The sequence below is a fragment of the Opisthorchis viverrini genome (assembly GCF_000715545.1).
Source record: "Opisthorchis viverrini unplaced genomic scaffold opera_v5_53, whole genome shotgun sequence".
NCBI classification, from domain to species: Eukaryota; Metazoa; Platyhelminthes; class Trematoda; order Opisthorchiida; family Opisthorchiidae; genus Opisthorchis; species Opisthorchis viverrini.
Window position 1 is genome coordinate 434686 of NW_008751710.1, and position 23620 is coordinate 458305.

The 23620-nt window shown below is 44.5% G+C and overlaps 1 protein-coding gene across 1 annotated transcript; it reads left to right on the top strand.

The window, feature by feature from the left end:
• Positions 1-11816: 11816 nt before the first annotated feature.
• T265_03661 (hypothetical protein) lies at positions 11817-12167 on the top strand (the record flags this gene model as incomplete). The annotated part of the gene is made up of 1 exon (XM_009168203.1): positions 11817-12167. The coding sequence occupies one exon, from the start codon at positions 11817-11819 to the stop codon at positions 12165-12167; it is 351 nt and encodes a 116-aa protein (XP_009166467.1).
• Between the last annotated feature and the right edge of the window lie 11453 nt (positions 12168-23620).

Genomic DNA, 23620 nt, shown 5'->3' on the forward strand with positions numbered 1-23620 from the left:
TTCAGTTTTACCCTGTCTGGCATGGTCATGCGCTGTTCACTCACTTGGAAGCACACTGGCTACTGCTGTGAGCACAACTCAGCAGACTATTCACCCCGAAAGTCATATTGCCAATTTTTGGCCTTATCGGTCGCCAACTGACCCTGGGAGTATCCGCTTCGACGTTTTGCTCCTCTGCCGCTGACCGCCTAATAGACGTTTCCATGTCACAAATGACAACTACAGCTACTGACAGCTACATTTTGACCTGTCCATGTGTACTGCCGTGTCGTGAAATACACACGTTTGTGTGCCAGTTCGGATTTACCGAGAGAGTGAGGTAAATCTCGCCTGAATTTTTTGTTCCTGCTATTCTTCAGCTAAATGTGCTGGAAAAAAGAACTCGGTCTTTTTCCTTGGGTTGCTGAAAACTCTTCAGCAGCCTACGACCAGTTTCACCTTCATAGTTGTGCTCATCAGGTAGCCGCAGTTTCCATCAACCTTACGTTCTACTTGAGGCCGAATTGTACGAACTTTGCTAAATACACTAAAATGGCGTTGAAGGGAGACTCAGCTAACTCCCGGCTGAATCTCTCAGTTGCGATACTCTTCAACTGAATGTGTTGATCAAAGGATACTCGAAGAATACACCTGGGATTCGGTTAGGTTCCCCGTGAGAGAATGCATGCTTGATGGAAACCCTCAGAGATTTCAACAGTCTTATGAAAATACACTTCCATGTCATTTTTTCGGGTCATTTCGACATATTTCATTCATGTGTTTCTTGTGGAGATTTCGTCCTGTGAGTGAAGCCAATCTATGCTGAAAAGCCGAGAAGCACTGTACAGCTGTTTCATCCTAATTGGGAATCATCAGCAGTGCGCATCTCACGAAGCTCCAAAGAGTCTCGAACCCGCGACCTCCCGGCTATTAGTTTGAACACTTAACGTTCGTCCACAGTGGATGATCAGCAGTGTGATTAACTCGCACTTAAACAGGATATTGCGCCGCTCATCGTTCAACCACGAGATCCACATCACGCGGTCACACGTGTTGACTGGCTCCTCGAGCAACGACTTCTTCATGCGTTTCGTTCTTCATGATGAGAACAAATCAGTGGATGTGATGGCAGCGTGACTCGCTCTGCTGTTCTTGAGTTCCCTATCCCTGAGGAAGGACTAATCCCGAAACAAGTTGCACTAATCAGAGGATAGCGATTTTGATCACGTGGAGGTCGGTGTGAGCGCCGAGCTTTCTGACTGCTCTGCTGATACTTTGACAGCAATCAAAGATTGGTCGTCAGTGAGCGTTTAGATGGGTATTTTTCTTTACCTTTTTACTCCTTTTTGTGTGGAAATTATACAAAGATAGAAATGTTGGGAGGACCAAAGAAACCGCACGCTAACGACGTTTCCTGTAAGTGCGACGAAATTCTTGAGGCCGGGTGCCAGTTGGCAAACAAAACAATAGATGTCTGCTCAAACCACCCATCTATTTCAATTCCTTGACCTACTGTTATTGTTAAATCCCATTCAGAGCCTTGCTGTACAGTAAATTTGAATACCCGGGTTCGAACCCTGTCAAAATCTTTGAGTTGTCTTCCAAACTCATCTTAAAAATTTTAAAATAATACCGAATACTGTGAGTACATCACGCCTGTCTATCCTAGGGGTTGTATGAAAAACATTTCGCCCAAATTAGAAGTAAGCCTTGTGATCAGAGGAATCATTTAAAAATGTAAAAGAAACTATTTTCTGAAACGTAAGTTCATGTGAAATTCACCAATCGACTTCCACCGTGGACCAAATCCTCATGTCGTTCAGATAATCATGAGGACACAACATTCTTTGATGGAACGGCGGTGAAAGAACTACCCAAGATCCAGTACTTGCCAGTCAGTCAGCCTTCAGTAGGCTGTGGGACGTCACATCACCGGTCCAAGTTATCTACAGGAGGCTTGAACAAAAGGAGCATAGAAGAAGATACGTCTGGTTTTCGCACACACGCACACACGCACAAATATCCGTTTGACGAATTCCAAGAACCAAGGTTTACCCACACACAGTCGAATGATAGAGAGGCTTGAAAATAAGTTGTTTGATTTTCATTAAGGAAACTACTCCCAAAGTTGCTGAAAACTCTTCGACAGCCCATAACCGGTTTTGCCCTTCTTCGTGCTCATCAGATAGGCACAGTCCCCGAGTTTCCGTCGACCTTATGTTCTATTTGAACCCAAATTGGACGGTTTTCGAGGAATACACTCATTTGCAAATCAATTTGGTTTTCACAGGAGACTCAACTGAATCTCTCGTTCGTGCTATTCAGCAACTGAATGTGCTGCACACAGGCCGCCTCATGTTTCAGTTGGCACGATATTCGAGATATAGGAGTATATTTTCATAAAGGATTCCGCTCATAGCTCATGGGCTGTCAACGAGTTCTTAGCGTCCTGTTGGTCGTTTCATGGTTGTACCGATTGCCTATTTGCTTTGTTTTTAATTTCGAACATAACTGACAATCTGCTCAAATTTCGGACTCAGAAATGCAGTTTTATTCATCAGGTTAAATGGTGTCGTATTGGAAGAGTTCCCACTCCGAAATCAATTGCTTTACAAAGAAATTTCTATGACTACGGAATGCGGCAGAAGTGTCCCCGTAAATGCTTAAACCTATTTTGGGTGTCCTTACGTCATCACGACTGTGCAAAAGCTGTCCGCTTAGGGCGGATAATCGGACGGATAAAAGGAATACACCGTATTAACAAAGTGATTGGTTTTTAAAACTCACAAGCATCGGATGGAAAGCAGTTCAAGTTATAATTAGAAAGGAATGTACCTCATTTTATTCTACTTGATCATCAGAATTCCAGGTGTGGTTTACAGGTATTGTAAACATCGGTAGAGCAAAGGAATGGTTTAGAAATGAAAGAGAAAAGCACTGAGTAGTCGTCATCAGATGAGTGTAACAGGGCTCTGATGTGCAACCATACACAGGCAACCAACTTTGTACATGTGCACGGCCCAAGCAGATCAAACGTTGGATCCGCATGCTTATAGGTCAGGAGGTCAGTATCCGCTTAGACCTGATATTCAGGCAGTCTGAATCTGATGAGTCTCCCCGAGGCCGAAAACAGTGACCGTTGTCTGTACCAGGAGCAGTCATCACTTCTACCGTGCCCTCATCACAAAACATTCAAGCTCTGTGTCAACGTGAGGATGCATTAGGAGCCCATTTCTGGCTACTGGCTTATGTTCAATTTCCCAACGAATGAGATTCATGAACTAGTCAACCCGGCCCATTGGAGCCGCAGGCATGATCAGGCTCCCATGGGGTTGAAACAAGTGGACGAACTTAACCGCCTTCCAAAGATGATTATCTTCTCGGATAGCAAAGCTTATTCGGGTAGACGAACGTAGCAACCATTCAGAACAATCCAGATGAAACGTAACAACTTAATATGACAGACTGAATATCATATTCTCCCTTCATTTGGTTTTCGGTCCGCAACATCGCCCACTTCACCAATGCCGACATACTTTCCGACTTTTACTTAGCTGAAGAACTTTTATCTTGTTACTCATAAGGTGGCTGAAAATTCGTCGACTACCCACGACCAGTTTCGCCCTTCTTGGGGCTCACCAGGTAGGCGCAGTCCCCGAGTTTCCGTCAACTTAATGTTCTGCTTGGAAGCAAATTGCACGAAATTAGCGAAATACACTCACTTGCAAACTAATTTGGTTTTGAAAGAGACTCACCCAGAACCCAGTTGAATCTCTCGTCTGTTGACGAATTTTCAGCAACCTTATGAGTAGTGCATCACGAATATACATGTATCGCGATATATCGAATATCGTAGCAGCTGAAACCTAAGGCGGTAGCGCATTCAGCTGCCTGAAAACATCACAAACGAGAGATTCAGCTGGATTCCAGGTGAGCCTCTCGCAGAAAAACCAAATTAGTTTGCAAATGAGAGTATTTCGCTAACCTTTATTTTAATTTGCGAAGCTAGAGCTTCCAAGTAAACATCTTTTCTGGTAAAGAAAAAGCACACTGTATTCATCACGAAGGCTAACACTGATACCATATGCTACACCGGTGGTCGATTTTGTTCGCTGAGCTGGGCTGTTCGGTTGCAAACTCCTCGTGACCAATTAATGTCACGTCGTCAGCGTGTCGTCAGGGCACGCAGTGGTCAGCAGTCCTGCACTGAGTAATGGTGCGCTTTTGTCAATCTATTTACTGCTAACTGAGGCTGATATTCGATTAAGACTGGTTGTTCAATCGGATGGTTCTGTCGATTGGTTCGTTATCCAACCAATCAAAATACAGGATAACAGACCAACCGATAGAAAGGCTGGACCGCTATGGTGGGCCACCCACGTTTGGCAGGTGCACACCCACACGGGCAACACTAATCAAAGCACCCTCAACTGCCCTCCGCTGCGCTCCCCTAAAATGCTCTGATGATGCCACCTCGATTGTGGTGAAATGTTTGCAATCAGATGGCCCAACTAGGTGAGCAGGCCAATGACCATCTATACTACTTGTGTTAGCTGCGCTGTTCTCAAAGGCAAGTAAGCTATACTCTTCCGCTGTACACCGGGACACCCTAAGACATCAACAAGACAGCAAGATCATTTAAGTCATCCAAAATTCTTATGCATTTCACTCCGCCGGTCCAACTGAGCAAATAATCTTCGTACAGCCGAGGTTCCCTAGATTATTGATCCAGTCCAAAGAAGAAACACCATGATCTTCATCCGCATTTGCTAGGAAAAACGTTACTAGCTTAAGCAATGCTGAGCTAACTTCTGGTCACACCTGTACGAATTCTTCGGCTCTTCAGAGCAAGATACGTGCAATAGAGCATTCGTGGGAATGTACAACAAATGTAGTGTGAACTGGGAGTAACATAGTCGGATGATACGGCACATGGAATTTCGGCACTTATCGATATTCCTATAGTTTTCCTCCGTAAGCTAGTATATGAGGACTAATCTTGGACAATGTGTGACCTGGCAACAAAGTAGAGAAACACAAACCAGCAAACTAAGTCGGGTGGACAACTCCACCTCCCTGGGTGGGGACTCAAATCACCAGTGGTCAATGACATTGGTGGAAATGGCTCAGTCAGTGGCGTTCGTGCATCAAAGCTATCGCCTTCAATGCGTAGCTACCCAATTTCCGAACAGACTGGGTATGCCTTCGCCTCCAATGAATGATTGATTGATTGATTGATTGATTGATTGATTGATTGATTGATTGATTGATTGATTGATTGAATCTTGGTCAGAATAAATCCGTTGAAACAGGCGGATCAAGATGATGTGTCCTTATCGACTTGCCCATCACCATCAACCCTCATCTATCCAATTTCATGATGGAGTACTAGCATCTCTCAGTCACGGACCTGTATGATTAGAAATAGGCAAACTTCTTGTCCAAGATGAAAGAACAGTCACTTGACAAACACACACACACACACAAAAGCAGTTCGAAACACGCCATATGGCTAGATTTCCCATACGCCGGTGCACCTGGTTCTGACTGGTCACTTTTTCCATGAGTCAATCCCTCCCGCAAACCCTCCATGGAGTTGGTGTAATTAATCAACTACACTGAAAAGAATTGTCATCTTTACTAAAACTGGATCAACACTTCAACAATCAATCTAATAGCAAAACATGTGTCATCCGTTCAACACCTACATACGCTGCATTCGTCAAATACGTTTTGACCAGTCTTAAGAAAAGGTGCTGGCATATTGGTTACGAGCTGTGGTCGCTGCAGTGTGAAGAGTATCCCCCAACTGTTAGTGACAAATTGGCTACACATTGAAAGTATACGGTCGCATTTAACATAAAGCCATCAGTGAATCAATGAAGACTCGGTGTAACCGGTAGGACTTTCGAAACGCCTAAGACTATTAACTAGTACTGACTCAGTGGTTTTCAGTCTGTTTGATCGCTCACTTTATCCTAAGTCTTGAAACAATGGGTTGGGATGCAGCCATCCACTCTTTATCACTTGAGTTTCCGAATATCGAAAATTTGACATTGGATCCTGTTGGAGCTGGGTTTAGATCACGTGACAGCGCATGGAGTCCCATGAACAATGTCACCCGATCTTTCTTCACGAACGCGCCTGCGTTGTAAACTTTATACAACTTTATATGTCTAGTCAGACGCCACCTAACCTAGTCGAGGAATTGTCCAACCCGAGGAGTGGAGTTTTCAGAGAGCACCGCACCATCGGTAGTTCTGGAGATAGGAACGTCCCAGAACGGAAGCCTGTTACCTTCCTCACGATCATCAGTGAGTAAAATTTACCAGTGAACAGGGTTAGAAACTGATAACAGGTGTTCGCTCCGTCACTTGTAGTGAGTGAACAATTATGTAAACATTGTTGCCTGATATGAAATCACACTACTCATAAGGTTGCTACAAAAATTCGGAGACAGCTTACGACCGATTTCGTCCATCCACTCTTGGTCCAAATTCAACTTGGTTTTTGGGAAAGACTTATCAAAAACCCTAGATGAATATCTCGTTTACGATATTGTTCAAAGGAGTCGATCGAAACCGGTCGTCGGTTATCAACTGGTTTTCGGCTAGGTTAGCACTTTTCTCGTGGAAATGTATTGCAATACCTCGAACTAGAACATGAGGCGTACTTTGTGCAGGGATCCAGCCTATGAGATTTCCTTGAAAATTGAATAGTTATACAAATGAGTGTGTCTGTCGAATCTTCCCCAAAACGCTGTTGTTTGTACTGCCTTGCTCAAAAGTGATTGTAGAATTTCAGTGCTTCAAATATTACAGTAGGGCTTTCTCTCAAGATCGTAGCCTCATCTTGTCACCGTACCGGAAAGCTGACAAGTCAGGACTACAATTTGAGAACATCAAGAAGGTATTTGCTAGGAATTGCATGAAGCCAGCTGCCTCAGAAGGAGGATTACCGGAGCTGGTGTTTTGAACCCCATATACCAATCGATCTACTTTTACCCCACACACAAAAAGTGCCACTGTTTGTCATCAGGGTGGGGATCCAAACTTGTGAACCAGTCCAAGGTTCCAACAGATGTCGTTGCTTCCAGACAGAAAGGACCAACTGAAAGGACTAATATTGACGGTGGCACCTGCGGCGAAGCATCGCTTCTTGGATTCTGCCCACAAGATGCATCATGATGTCAGCTCAACTAGGCAGGATCATCAGGAACAGTCGAATGAACGCATGCAGCGCCGGCTGATGCGCCAGAACCGAAGGCAGATATGATGCTCAGTTCGAACTAGAAGGACAATGGAAGGAAATGGCACATCACAAATGTGGTCGCAACATCGGTAGTTGGTTATCTGTATCTGACTGTTGGGTCGGTGGTTAGCCTTCTTTGGTTTCACTGTAAGCTTATAGACTTCAAGTGGTTGGCTGATTCACCGCGGTGTCGAACACCGACCAGCTGATAAAAGTAGCTTCGCCGCATAAATTTGATCCGATTGAAGTATATCGCAGACGGAATAGCACGGATGCCCAATCAACACATGATAGTCAATCTGCTTCTTGTCCTAAAGGTTAGTGAAACATTCACAACTGACGTCAAAACACCATTTACTGGCTCTTAATTTTGGTGACGTAGAGTATAGATAGACCCGATGCACTGCCTGATTGTTTATTTGTCTGCAGTCATAAGAGTGTTCCAAGAAACCAGCCAAAGTCCCAGTGTCGATTGATTTCAACTTGTGTACCTACGTCTTGTGGAAATGACGATGAATGAGTGGCATGAAATGTTTAGCAGATGAGTTTTCAGCAGACCGAAACTTACAAAAAGGCAACTGCACCAAGTTTAACCTAGCTGAGGCTCCTGCAATCAGTGATAAACAGACCGTACCAGTAATAGAACACCCAAGACGAAAATATCCCATGATAAATCTCGTGTTGACTGTGTGAAAGCCCTGATTATATCTGGCGCCGTCAAAAATTTGTTGTGTAAACACACGTAATGCACCAGTGCGATAACAAACAGATTTTGCTACTTTTCGAATGAATGACGGGAACATCTTTAAGACTGGCATGCGAAAACGAACGGCATGGGACTGCAAATATCACAGAACAACACGAAGTGTGAAAGTTTATTTGTGATGCGTGTCCAAACTGGTTACTAGTGGCCGCGATTAGATGAGAAACTTCGAATATGCTATTCAAATCTTGGCTTTCCGATCCTGAAGTGTTCATCTCTTCAGTAGACTTCAGAGCCAAAGTTTCGACGCGCTATAATTGTCCACTGAATCAATGTTTTCCCACAAAGTGAGAATGAAATAAACCTACCGGAATAACGAAAGATTTCATTCTACATTTTCTGCACAAGTCTAGATCATCGAGGCGAATCCGCTGTTTGTTCAGCAGGTATATACGAAAAGCCAATAGAATGAAGCTTCCTGGAATTCACAAGGTGATAAGTTCTTCCCCTTTTTCTGCCCCACGATCATGCCTGTACAAAGCGAAATTGTGACGTGGCAAACCATGATAAATGTGAAGTACTCTAGCCACCTTTTAGTCCCTCTAATCATTCTTTTTTCGTCATGATGCGTTTTTTTCTGGCAGGTAATTTGTTTTATATTGCATACGATTAGCGATTCTTCTGTCTACGAACGAAGTAACTGCATGAATCAAACTAAACATCAAATCAGCATTGATCCGCTAGTAATAGGAAGAGTAAATCACGGGACGAGTGAGACTCCACTCTGAGAGATCATCACTCGAGAAACGAGTCACATCACGTGACCACGTGATGTGGATGTACAGACTAAAGCGTGAGTGGTGCTTTATTGTCTGTTGCTCAGCCTCTCGTGACCGAACGACTGAGTGTTTAAACTACTAGCCAAGAGGTCGCGGGTTAGAGACTCTCCGGAGTTTCGTGAGACGCGAGCTGCTAGTGATTCCCATCAAGCCGTTCAGTTCTTGTCGGCTTTTCAGTGGCTTCAGCACGAAACCTCAATGGATAATTCTCAAATCTTGGTCCAGACGAAAGTCTAAATTGTAGCCTTCAAGAGTTATTCCATTCCCATGCTCGAACGGGAAGTCATTCTTGATCTGAGTGTCGAGAGGCAAGCAGATCAAATGCGAGCAGTGATGAACTTCCAATGGGATCTGTGGAATTCACCAATTTATATGGAGTTTTCGCTGCGAAATTTCCCTAAGTTTATTAAATAATGCGGTAGAATTTTATGGCATTTCTACGTCAGACGCATCGCACGGAGTCAACTTTCACATCAGTCCCGTTTGAACAATCCTTCACCTGTCCCCACACATTTATCCTGTTGAGCCTACACCAAACCGGGGAAGTGCTGGACTCGAGTTTTTCTCTTAATAGAGCTCGTCAGCGCATTTGCAATGCGAGGTGGGCGTGTTACCACTGTTCCATGAGCGCACGCTGGACGCACCTGAATTACTGAATCCCCCGACTACTTATAGCTATTTTCCACAAGGCTTCAAGCGTCCGTGGCGCTACCTGACTGAGAAGTCCTGGCATACAGGTCAAACGATCGCTAAAACAAGGACACTTACTAAGTCGTCCTTCGAGGGGCCAACACGTTCATCAGTTCTGACCGTTGGTGAATGAAATCCTTCACCATGGCAATAATGGACGTCTCTCTGTGTGGGCTCTCAGCAGTACTGCCCGTCTTCGTTTCTTTACTCATTCACACCTGTTAACTTACTCTCTCATTCAAGCTCCAAGCCTTTGATCTGCGTTGTGTCATACAGTATCCCGAATCTGAGGAAAATATTCAAGTAGAACACAATGCTGACGAACGCTCGGGAACTGATGAGCCCAGTCTTGTGTTTCCGGAGAGCTTACAGCAACCTTATGAGTAGTGTTTTAGGTATGAACAATGCATCACGGTGTTTCGAATGCGATCAATTCCGGTTGGAGTAGAACTTGAATTTAAGATAAACTTGTGTCTACCTGATGGACCTGAAGTGGAATGGCGAGACCGGTCGCAAGCTGCGTTCTGATTCAGAGCGGTCGCCAAAGCATCGGTGGAACAACCTTTCAGAGCGAACCCCGTTTGACATGGGAAAAGACACCCTTCGTTCTAATCCTCAATCCGATTTAATGCATGAATGCATCAAGGTTGATCTGTTCGTGCACGAGTAACACCTATGGGTCTCTGTTCCTACCTAGGCTTCTCAGATTAAAGTGAACTTGCATCGATAGAGCGCCCTCTTCCAAAACCGGTAAACTGGCTTCGCAACCTCTTTGAGTGTTGTGTGCTAGTTGCGCGCGCGACCGAAGTTCTCTCAAGTCCCACATTGACACCACAAAGATTAAAATTTATCTAACGCTTTGTTCCGTCCACATCAAAAGCTGCTCTCTCTCTCCCATCTACTGTCTTCAGCATCAATGCCCCCTTATTTCCCTCCAGTGCTCCGCTTTCACACGGACTCGTGACACTCAAGTGAGGACTGCTCACGTTCGCAGCACCATTCGGGTGATGTTCATCTATCCTGACAGCATATAGTATCTACCCCCTGTGTTTCTTCCAGTTTGCTTCGATCCATTATGCACTGAGCAGAGAGGCCGGATTGTGTCTCCCTGTCTTCATCTTTTACTGCCGTTTAAATCCCTTGCTCTTCCAAGCTGCTGGTGCGGTAGGTTAGTTATTCCTGCGGACCCCGAACTCGGCACACGGCACCCCAGACTGCTGGGAAGCCCAGATTTGTCCTATCATACAATTTCGCCATATATTTTGAGTGAGTCTCCCCGTCTCATACCCTTAACTCTAATCAAGTTCTGGAGTAAGTCATTTACCTCATACCCACTTCCTTTCGACTGGTAACCTACAACCCTGTGTCAACTTTTAACAGCCCAGTCTGTATTAGGCCACTGCGGTCATCGGTTACATTCTCTGAAGATTGTCCCTGCATTTCCACATCGCTAAGGCTTTTTACACGAAATCCAGCCTTCTGTAGTCTTCAGCTTATCTTTCCCAAGTTGACAGTCTATAATTCCCCCTTCATTGTTCTCACTAACTCTTCAACTAATCCTTAACAATCTACACTCGAAATGTTGTAACTGCATTTTAATTTATTATTTTTATTACATTTTCACGACATTCCGTTAGAAGAGGTGTGTGGCAATTGGTTTCTGTTGCTCGGTAAGCAGCGTTACCTATAAGAGTTCTTTGATGTGCAAGGGCACCTGGATCCCCAATCACGAGGTAACCTCACCTCATTGGTGGGCTGGAGTGAGCAGAAATAGGCTTGCTTAAATATCCCCATAGATTGAATGGGAACACAGTGACGAACACTAACGTTTTCGGGATCTCGTCATCAGGTCAGTACATATCTAATGGTTAAAGTAGGAGCGAAAAAATGAAATACGCAGCGAAAAAATGAATATACAGCGAAGATTGGCTAGTGAAACGTGGAGACACGAACGATTGGTTGTCTGCACCCCCACGTCGCGTCTAGTTGGATGCTGTGAGATAGCCTAGAGGGTCGTTGAGTGACTTGGTCGGTGTCACATGACCAAGACAGACTAAGCGTTAATTTAGTAGGAAAGTTATCAAATCTTTCTTTGCCCAGATACCTTTCTTGTGGAGCCATATGATGACTATCTAAGCCATCTCTTCGCCAAGTTCAGTTGAGCACATTTTATGTTGAGGTCAAGGCTAGCCAAGAAGGGTGCTGCTAGCTTCTAGAAGGCTAATCGCAATGGCTTGCAACGAACAGCCCACGTCCAGGACTCTCCCTATCTTCAATAACAGTTTTCGCAAGAGATTGCCGGCGAATTTCGCCGTCCTGTCAGCACTCATTGGAGACCGATGTGGCCCTGAGCCATGACGCTAGTCGGGGCTACCTACAGAGTGGACTACACCTTAGTCCCCCCAACATCCGTTGCGACCACGAGACGCCTGACGAAGAAACCGGCAGCCTCAAAACTGTTTCAGTACCTAGGATTAAGTGCAACCATACTCGAAGCATTCGAGCTTTTGGTAATAGTCACGTGTGTATCTGAACCTGAAATGAAGCATCGCAACAGTCCCGTACAATCTTATGCAACGTTTCGCCTTCTTGATCTGGACGTCTTAGAGACAGGTTGGACCGTCTCCTGTGATAGTGGAAAAGCGGAAGAGTGCAAGCAAATTCCAGAAGGTGTACTATCTATATCGTTGCTCTCTTCAATCTGAGTGATGTTACTGGGTTCGCCGTGGTGTGTACTTGACAGAATGCTAACCACCATAGGTAAGTCCGGCAGTGAGACGACACCAACGGCGAACGGAAACCTCGACGCACCACAGTTCGCCCACATCTTGAATACAGCACAACCACTAACCCACCGCTACGCACAACTACGCACTGATGATGTCACCTCGATTGGTGGTGAAACGTTTGCAACCAAATTGCCCAGCTCAGCGAACAAGCCAACGACCATACAGCTTAAGTAAATTACAGGTTGTAGTTGGAAGTCTTGAGCTCCCACATACGGTAACATGGCTTCACCGGAGATGACCTGATCAGATGTTGATCTGTTGCTCAACAGTAATGAAGAGGCCATCGCTTTACTTCTGAGTTCAGATGCTTGAGGAAATCGTTGGTACCGGAGTGTCGACAGAGTCACTGTTGGTCGGTAGCAAAATGTGCAGTACACAGTTTGCTTCGAAGGATTGATCGTCCAAACTTCTGATGTTTAAGGCTACTTGATAAGCCCAAACAGGAAAGATACCGGTAGTGGGCCGTCCGTCTATTTTCAGCAGCCGTCCCATACTACTTATTTTTTCACGAGTAGAGTGCCCGTGTCCCATAAGACAAATTTACTTGGGTCGTCAACCCATGGAACCCATCGTCCTAGAAGAGGCTAAGTTGGACGAACATCTTAGAGCTCTGTGATGTTGATTTCGATAATACAACTGACCAATAAAAGCAAGTTGAAACGGACTTCGTCAACTCCCGGCACGAAAAGTCCTTATCTTCACTTGTGCTATGGGTATGGGACTCACTAAGAGTTTTACTCACTAACCTAGACAGCCAGAATAAGGATTCATCCTGTCAGGAAGGTCAGATTCTTGAAAATAATCTCAGAACGTCCGGAACCTACTGCTCCACCAAAGTCTCAACAGGAAAGCCGGCAAGCATCCAGGCCAGTCAATCATTCAATCAATTCAGCAAAGGCTGATGAGTGTTCATACATGCCACAGAAGCACCATCGAATGTGATCAGTGTTCAGGCATTTCATAGAGGCACGGTCGACGTTGACGGGTGTTCACTAACACCTATCAGACAGCCTAGATCAAGGTTTGTGTTCCTTTCTGTGAGCCTTTTTGGGCACTGGAGCTGGTCGGCAGCAGATACCACAGATTGGCGAATCAGCAGATATAGCATCCCAACACAACCTCTCGGCAAACTCGTCCAACTAGGAACTACTGTCCTTTATGATATCTTATCAAGAAAGAGGACTGGCCAACTTGGAGAACCTTGGCTCCGTAATCAGCCCAACGTCTGCGTGTTGATTTTGTTCGGCGTGGAGAATGTGTTCCAGCGATTCACTTTCCTCTAACAAGCCAACTTTCCCCCAGTGTGTCGGTAAAATATAATTCGATCCCCACACCATTACAACCAAGTCGCCGACTGACGTCCGCCAAATTAGCTACTTTTTGCCTTTTCGCCCTCAGCAACCGAACCGCAAATAACAGGCAGGTGAACCAGCAACCGTCCGTACCGACCGAACAACTGTTGTGATTACCGCGAATGTGTGGTGATCTTATCATCGGAACGGCAAATGAAATTGTACTACAACACCTCTAGAAAAAAGACGGTACTACGTCAAACCGTGAAGTGAATCACTCGTTTCAATCATGTTTTTGCGTTCGCACTTCCGGTAGCAGACGAGGAACAGTGCGCAGCTTTTCCTACCGGCGAAGAAACTACAACACCGAATCACAACATTCGAACGCAACTGAGAGATGTGATGCAGTGAGTAGTGATCATATCCACAAGGCAACTTTCTTCACGAACCAATGAAAATTCGATCAATAAATACTCTCATTAGAGCGTGAACTCAGTCTACAGTAGCCTTATGAGTAGTGTATTACATCCAGAACAAAATTCTCTCTCCTAGTTCATAACGTAACATTCTTCAAGGGGCTAGTTTTGGCTTCCGAAGAACCGGAATATATTCGGTTTTGACTAAAGAAATTATTCAGCAAATGTATGAACATACCGTGAATAGAACCACATCGACCAGATGAAAAAACAATGGAAACATGAATGTTGTTTACAAAACTAAGTGCGAGAATCGGGACAAACACCACATGGGACAAACCTTGGAAGCAACCGAGAAGAACCACTGCGCACGAGTCACTATCAACACTCCCTCCAGTCTGTACGTAAGGACCAGAAAAAACGCGAATTCAAGCAAAGAGACGGTCAGGTGGGGACAAAGACAGGAGATGGATGGAGGGGGCCTGATAAAACAGGAAACCCCGAAGTCAAAGAAACTTTAGAGCCACCAAACACTGAATCATGCAGGGGAGCAAAGGAGAAAGCAGCTGAACTTTTAAAAGCGTCCGAATTCAAAGAAAAATTGTGTCGGATCAAAAGATGCAGCCGTCAAAAGTACCAGCGAACCCAATATTTGGATAAGCTTGAAAACATAATCCGCCTGTAAACTAATCAACAAGGCGCAGGAAAAAACCGCAAGTTGGGAATGAAGGAAGGAGAGGAACTACGAAAAATGGAGACTGATCAAGCCACACGAAAGCGGACTACGACGCAGGACAGATGGTATATGAACCAATCAGTCAGTGACAGGTGACTTGTAAATAGCCAATCACGTTAAACGTAATCTATGAGCTACATAGGTGGAAGCATCAAAAGAGAAGGTACCCGCACATGAAGATCTCTGTCTGAGTAGTGATGAAAGGCTCGCAAATCAATTGCCAACCTCGGTAATCTGACCAATGGCTAAATCATCAAACACTAACAAATGTATCCAAGATATCACAGTATTTCGACACACTGTCAACTAGTCTAATGAATCAGTTAGTACATCCTGATCCCCTGTTTTTTTATTGATTATCAAATGATCTATCATCAATCATGGAAAAAAACAATGGCTACACTGAACCTGCATTGGATTTAGGGGGCAATACACCAAAAGGACATATCTGTCATCCCCAGAGACCAGGCAACATGTTTGCACACAAAGGGGTGATTGTGTCCAGCTGAGGACCGAAAAGTGTGGACTAGCGGAGAAGTCAACTGCCTAAAGAGTCCACAGGGGCATTTTCGTTTTCCCCTCAGTCCGCTTTGAGACCTCTTGAACAGAGACAATCTTCAGTGGAGTATATAAACATCCGTTGTCAGTGGTGATGACTTAAGAGAGATTGCGTTCAAGCAAAATACACCCATTTGCCAACCATTTCGGTTCTGACAGGAGAATCATCTGAAAACCAGCCGAATCTCTCGTTTATGATGTTTTAGGTTCGAGGTTTCCTTACACACTCTTTGGCAATGAGACGTACTCACGCAATGTTTCACCTTACTAGATAGCATAGCCATTTACCAAGTCGAGTATTTATTCAGGCAGTCTATCTCGAAAATTCTTCCGTCAGTGTAGCAGTCACTAGCGGCAAGTCCAGGGATCGCTCAATATAGTTTCGATTTAATCGGGCTACCCACATGATTCATCCATTTTGCAAGCCTTTCCTTGAACTGACACTCCAAGAGGAAATGTTATCTCCGAACTGCTTGATTGGAGTACGAACGGGTCTTCTGCAGCTCATGTTGAGTATTCAAAACATCCAGGTTGGATATAAACCCTTGCAGAAGTGGAATCCCTTGGTTGCCCATCTGTCCAAGTGTATTCAAACGACAAGCGGAACTACGTGTGACTGCTTTCTCCAGCCTCAGAGCACAGTAGAGAACAGCAAGCACTTTATCGATTTCCCACAAAATAGGATAGTGAGTATTCGTCATCCGTCTCAAACTCGTGTTACGGTTGGTTCTCCTACACATCAATGAATTTACGACGATTTGCCAGAACCTCCGATTTGATGCATCGAAAACTGCAACACAGTCGGATGATTAAATCGGTCCACTAGTTGGCATGCGCAGACAGCGCGTGGTCAACATCTTTCATCTTTCAAGGTCACTCCCAATGTGAAGCACAAGGGTCAGTCGGCGGTATTTAACACACATGCGAGTGGAAGCCTGGATAGTGAGTATCTTCTCGGCAACTGAGGAATCTTTGAAATAGTTGTGCTGTCGCAAAGCAGATGAAATGGAATGTCTGGAAATTTTCCGCTCAAGAAGATCGATCGCCGGACTCCAATTGGAAACAAATTTGGATAATGGGGGAAAAGAACAACTTGAACTGTGTATGCCAAACTACCGTCCATCGATGAAAACGTCGTTTATTGTTCCAAGTGAGTGTTGACGAAAGGTTTGTGAGGGACAGCCATCACACGGCATTGTGAAGTGAAAGCGGTTACTGTCCAATTGTGTGCTGTGAGATCGAGATTTTTTCCAGATAAGCCCCATCACTTTTGCCCGCTCCAGTTCAATGTACGCACACAACCTTGACCTATTTTTGATGAAAACACTTCCTTATCCGCATCTAGGCTCTTTTTGTGCAAAATTTTCTCTGTTCGAACTTAAAACCTTAAATGAACATTCTGACGCTTTCAACCCTCGTTCATGACAAGGAGACGGCAATACGTTATTTGCAAAGCCACGGAGCGATCCATCAGCAACTTTTATGCACCAATGGCCACCAAATGACACTATCAACTGTTTCTGACAGGTGGAGGTGTAATGCCCGACAGTGTCGGTAAGAATCGGTCTTCGAAAGGGAACTTGACCGGAGCGGTGTAGGATGGAGTTTAGGATAGTATTTCTACTCATTGCTGGTCCAAAAATCTGGCAAAAAACCAATTCTGCTCAGTGGAACTGTCCATTAGCCACATGACCGCTGTTGACTGAAAGAACGTTCTTCACGATCAGTCATCCTCTCTGATATATGGGCATCATACTAAGGAATCGAAACGATGATTGACATGAAACGGTTAGTCGTACTTTGTGGATCCAGCGACTGGGGCTCATACACAAACCATCGAATTTCTTTGACACCAATGCGGTACACACCGAGTTTTAGTGGACAGCTACTTGTGTGAGTTAGATTGAAGGGAAAGGTACCGAAAAACTGACCTCTTCATGCAAATTACTAATGGCGTCCCAATTTCATATTCCCTTGTGATGAACATGACTGATGCTCTATTCATTGCTCTATTCATTATTCTCTTGTTTTAATATTCCATATGCTGTACATATTCGCCAATTCGAATACATACGTGCTGGTTGCCACTCTTCGCTGAATTCTGGATTTCTAGTTTGTCGGGTTATACCGATATACGTACGAAACTTAACTCCCACACCCCTCCTTTTTCTAATCTTTTTTGGGTGGCGGGAATTAATTTTTTGGCGGGGCTCAGCTAGAAAAGGTCCGATCTTCGTTCTTTCCTTGCAGCAACCCAGGTCAGTCTGCTTGCAGATCGTTAGAAACTCTGGCACACACAATCGATTCCTGTGGCACGCATGCTGTGATTTCCTGATGCAGTTGTCTGGCTAAAGTTCGCCTGTGGTTGTGCGTGGACTCAGGTCGGGTAGGGTTCTCAAAGAACGATGGCTTGGTCCTGCTCATCCAACATGATGCTCAGGTGCGTTACTTTAATATTGTTCAAAGGTGTAGATACTTGCTCGGTTTCCTTTAGGACATGAGACTTCTTTGCACTAAGACCTTACCAGCCCCTTTTCTTTCTATTCTTTACTAAGGCCTTCTCCTTTCATGGTTGTAGGACAGTATGTATTACTGGTGTACTGATGTTAATGGTGATGACCTACAACAAGACGATACTCAGAAATCTTGTTAGGCTCAAGTTTTTGTATACTGTAATTAATTTCACCCAGGATTTTGTAAAATGTAATGTCTTCAAAAGCAGAACAGGTATTTGCACTACTCATAAGGTTGCTAAAAATTCTTCGACAGTCCACGACCGATTTCGCCCTCCTTGTGGCTCTTCAGGTAGGCGCAATCCCTGAGTTTCTGTCAAACTTATGGACCTATACTGCATCATGATCCATCTCTTTGTTGTTTGTTTGTTGCTTGACTGAAATACAAGGATTGGCCTACACCTAAAATGTCTGAGAAGAATGAAATGCGCCCAGCTGAATACTGCTCAGTTCATCATGGATTGTGTTGACACAATTTAAATATTTATCCAGACACGGGATCTCGGTCAAGATATTCTATGAAAAGAAGCATAAAACGTCTTTTATATACTTAATACACTACTCGTAAGGTTGTTGAAATTTCTTCGACAGCCCACGACCGGTTTCGCCCTTCTTGGGGCTCATCAGGCAAGCGCGTCGTTGCCTACCGGTGATTAATCTACTCATTTGAAGCGCATACTTATTACACGCAGGCTACTGAGCAGAATTTTAGAAACTGCTCAGCCAATAATCTAAAATTGCATACTGAAGCATTCTTGAGATGAGTTAGTATCACGTGAACACTTGAAAATTCAGATTGCTTCGAATGAGCTCTTGTCACTCAAGGAGCTAGTCAATGTGATGTGGTTTTCGGTATTGAACGATGAATGGCGCCATGTCCTGTCTAAGTGAGTGCTAATCACACTGGTGATCACACTCGTGGTCAAACAGTGAGGTGTTCACCCACTGGCCGGAAGTTCAAAACTCTCTGAGTTGCGCACTGTCCATGATTCCCAACAAGGACGAAACAGCTGTATTGTCGAAGGGTTTTCAGCAAACTTGTGAGTAGTTTCCTTTATGACAATATACTGTGACATCTCGAATATCGTGCCAACTGAATCATAAGGCGGCCTGTGTGCAGCACATTCCGTTGTAGAATACCATAAACCATAGATTCAGTTGGATCTCTCGTGAAAACCAAATTGATTCTTGACTGTAATGTGCTTTTTGTCTTTTCAGCATAGATTGGTACCACTGACAGAATGAACTCTATTGGAAATTATCAGATCTCGTGACATTACTATGGGCCAAATGAATTCATTTGAAAAAAAACTATGGAATCTCTGAAACACAGCTACCAAAGACCGGCAAGGCACGTCGGCCCTCCTTCTGTCTAGATAGTAAAATCCGATGCGACGAGGATAGCCACTTTTAATGCCGGTCAGAAAAGTCATTACCACATGCTAGGCTAAAAGCGACATAGCTGTTGTACAGCCACTTTCTAAAGGCCTGTCTTCGATCATTCCATGCTCACTTCAAACCTCAATTTACCACACAACAGAGAGGCTAAATTTTTACTACCAAAGTAACGGTGATACTACTGATGGGGAGGCATGCGAGTAGTATGTTTTCTTGTTAATCCGCTTTGCGTCTCTTGGAAAGCGAGATCTATTACGGAGTAGCATTTGCTTGGATTTGAGCAACAGTCAGTGAATATCCAGGAAAGTTCAGAAAGACGTGTTCAAACAGAAGATGGATATTCAGTTTTTGTAAACAAGATGCATATGAGAGTTTTGCTTCCCTGTCCAATAGTCTGTAACTGCTGAGTTGGCATCGTTTTAACAACTAACTCCGCAGCACAGGCCTTCTTCCTTTCATCAAGGCAACACCTACGCAAAACTCTTGATGTCGCCATCCCGAGTCCTTGTAGGCCTGACCATACGAGAGAAGCTTGAAGAAACGGAAGAGTATGAAAGAAGTTGGACACCCTGCAGACAAACAGGAATATGTTGAGCCCTGTCTCTCCATCTAAACAAAAATCTCTTGTGACCACAACGGGTGGGGGGCAAAAACTTGCTGTGTCCGACATTCTGACCACGAAAACACTGATGTTGCTGTCTCACTTGGCCTAGGGGTTGTTTGCGTGTACTGGACAGGATCTGCACCTGTTACGTGCAAGAAATAGGACTGGAGAGGAGATGTACGGTAGTCAAGCTGTTGAAAGACACACCTAGGAACGAGAAGCAAACCAAAATACGCGACCCATGGTACAATCACCCTACTTCCTGTCAGAAATTCCTATACACTCTCACTTACACACAAAGTTGGTTTTGATGGGAGATTGAACTGAATCCAACTGAATCCGACTGGTTTATGATGGTCCCAGGAAGGGCGAAACCGGTCGTAGACGGTCGAAGAGTTTCAGCAACCCTATGAGTAGTAGTTTATCCTCTCCAAAATTTACACATGAATGTCTAGAGACTAATAGTTTAGTTTACTGAAGAACTCATTGAATGTGTTGAACTCGCAAGTCGATCTGCCTCATACCTGCTATGGGAGAAATGTGACCAGTGCTTCCAGGAAGGGTGAAACCGGTCGTGGGCTGTCAAAGCGTTTTCAGCAACCTAATGAGTAGTCCATTACGAATGTAGGTGTGATCTATTTGATACGTTACAATCAGCTATTCGTAACATATTCTGGCTTCATAATAGTTTCGAAGAAGAAGTTTTGAGTGGAAAAAACCGGAGAAGGTAGAATCTGGTGTTTGATTAATCTATATTTCAGGAAGGGCAGCTTCCCGAAAGCAACCACTGAATGCCTGGAATCTGCTGAGACCCACAGCTCCGCTAGATGCTGACCAGAGAGACAACTCCCCCTCAATATGCCGCGCTCCACAGTCCTGTGTCAAACCCAGACAGCGAGAGTCAGCATTGATTACGGTCAGACAAATCCCCGCAATATGCGGCGCGTCGCATCCTCGTACCAAAGCCAGACCGTGTACGTCAGCATTGGAAGAAGTTCAGACAGTGTCCCTCCAGTGAATAGCTTGAGACCATTGTACTTTCGCACCCACACGCACTCATACTGTCGCACTCGCTTGTTCGGAATATAGCTGTTGTGTTCCTTACTGTTTCTTTTCGAAACTAGGTACTGGAGCGGATCAGTAGCCAGATACAGCAAATTGGCGAATCAGCAGATAGAACGCTACATTTTTCTCCTTTTGTCCAATACCCAAGGAGTCACACTAGATAAAAGCCATGACAACAATGTCCATCCAGAAGTCACCACACTCCTTAAAACAAACAAGTCGGAGGGACAGATTGAGGGCGCGTCGCCCAAATTGAAAAGCAAAACAAAGACATACAAACACCATGCTTGCTGATATGGATCGCAAAGAAATCGCCTGATCGCAAGCGGGGTACATGGTACCTGGAGGACCTCTGGATACAGAACCACTCACCCTTTCAAAAGGCAATTCGCACTACATGGCCACTTGATGACTGGTTCATCGAGTGACAGCTTTCCTGATGAAAGCCTCAGGTAGCTTGTACGATGTCCGTCTCTGTGAGCAGCTGACTTTTTTGTTTCTTGATAGCATGAGTGTCACACTGCCAATCAACCGCTGGTGGCCATACGATACAGTCTTCGGCCATTGGCCTGGAGATCACGGCTTTGAATCACCGTGGATATTCGCGAGAGACGCACTGCTGGTGATTCTCAATAGGGACCAAACAAAGCATTTCAGTTTTTGGCATAAAACATCTCCATGCTGACCTTCGGTCTTTGGGATCCAAGATTTTCTTCTCCGTAGCAGGTAAAACCCAAAAAAGACGCAACCATTCGACTATTAGATATTCTAATTCACATGCCCTGTCCACGACAGGTAAATAACGCATATGAAACTTTTCCGAGTGGAACGGCAGTGTGAAACTGTTCGCACTTTGGCTTTCAGATCCCAGAGTGTGAAGCCCCTCGGCATTTTACAAATGTCACCCTTTGGAAATAGTTTTCACGTTTGTGCTTCTCACGTGAACCGCCTCAACAGATGGCACTGACGATAATCATGGCCTGTAACAACCGATGTAAAATCGCACTTGCCTGCGAAAGCTCAAAGCAAAAAACTGTGTCGCTTTGGCGAGAAGTCTTCTTATGGTAAAACAGGAAACCAGTAGGGAATTCGACTACCTGGACTTCCACTTTTTGTCTCTTCACAGGCCCAGGTACATTCATCATCAACAAATTTCGTTTTCCAGACTGTGGAGTTTGATTTCTCGCGTGGCAAACGAGCAAATTTCGCGTTTTGTTGCTTTCAGCAAATTTCGTCAAAACGCTGTTTCAAAACCTAGTCAGACAATAGAATAATTCCCACGATGAGTGAAGTTCTAGTCTAAAAAGTTACCACTTGAGGAGCCAATCAATAAGCGACCACGTGACTGAATGATGAGTGGCGGTATGTCCTGTCTAAATTGAATTTATTCTCACCGCTGATCAATCGCTCGTGGCCGAACAGTCAAGTGTCCAGTTGCAAGTTCGAATCACTCTGGAAATACGTTGGGTGTGCCGTCGATTCTCATCAAAGTTAATGCGGCTGTGCAGTGCCTCTGGGCCTCTTGACTGTATACTCCTTCCGTCCTGTTAGAACCGCAGTTAATTTGATATGCACTCATGTAATCGCATTTGATGCACCCATACATTCCTAATAATTTCAAACAGGGATTTTGTAGTTCCAAAAATGTACTTTTAGCATACCAAATAGAAACTGGCTTGCTACACAAAAATCACATGAGATGACCCCCGAATTTATTGACCAGCCCTCTGTCGACTGAACTGAAAACGGCACGGTGACCCCATTTTCAAATCAACCCCTCGCTCATCCAGTCTAAAACAGCAAAAACCGTCTTTAAACACGTGATACACTATTCTGCTAACATTTACTGATAGTTTTCGAACATCAATCAATTTGACCTCATTTCCGAGGATCGATTAAGCTTCTAGTTTCATTCGGGAAGGATTTGGACGACTTGACAGCATCGTCGTTCACATACAGCCATGATACTTGCAACTATACGGTTCCGAAGTATTACGCTAATGTTACGCTATCGATAATGGCGATCGTGATACAACGCCTGCCATAAAATTCCATCTCTCAAGGCTTCGTTAGAACCGCGCAGTTATTGGGGCGTACTTCTCTACGCCATTCCCATATGCATCCCTCTTTCAGTTTAGTTTGTACGCTTCCCGTAGAATGACTCAAATGATAGGGGAAAAGTTCCCTGTATTCAACGCGCCTAGTTGGGTTGTTGTTCACGACAAAATCCACGTCACCAATGGCAACCAAGTTCACAAAAGCCGACCGACGTTAAACCCCGCAGGTTAGTTCCTGTTGACGCCCAAATGACGTCACAACATGTGTGACCCTCAGTGCTCTTTTGTCAGTTTGCAGTTAAATGCGTGGGATATAGGAAAAATATATAAACTGTTTGCCGTAGTCTATTGACTATATCGTTCACCGAAATAAACAAAGTGAATACGCGAGGGTCAGTGTGCATAGTTTACCACATGATTCCTGGTCATCCGAACGTGCTTTCATTAGGAACTGTGAGGAGATATAACAGAATGAATGAACAAACTCTGCCGTCGTTCCAAAATTGTTCTAAAACACGGTGGAGTATAATTCTGCCGAACGATTCTAAACACAGCGAGGATCAGAGAACTTTCGCACTTTAGTAGGACTGGTTGGCGTTGGGGGCTGAGCAGCAGTGCACAAATTGTTGATGTGAAGGTCACCCGCAGTCTCCACATCATCATCATCATCATCATCATCATCATCATCATCATCATCATCATCATCATCATCATCATCATCATCATCCTC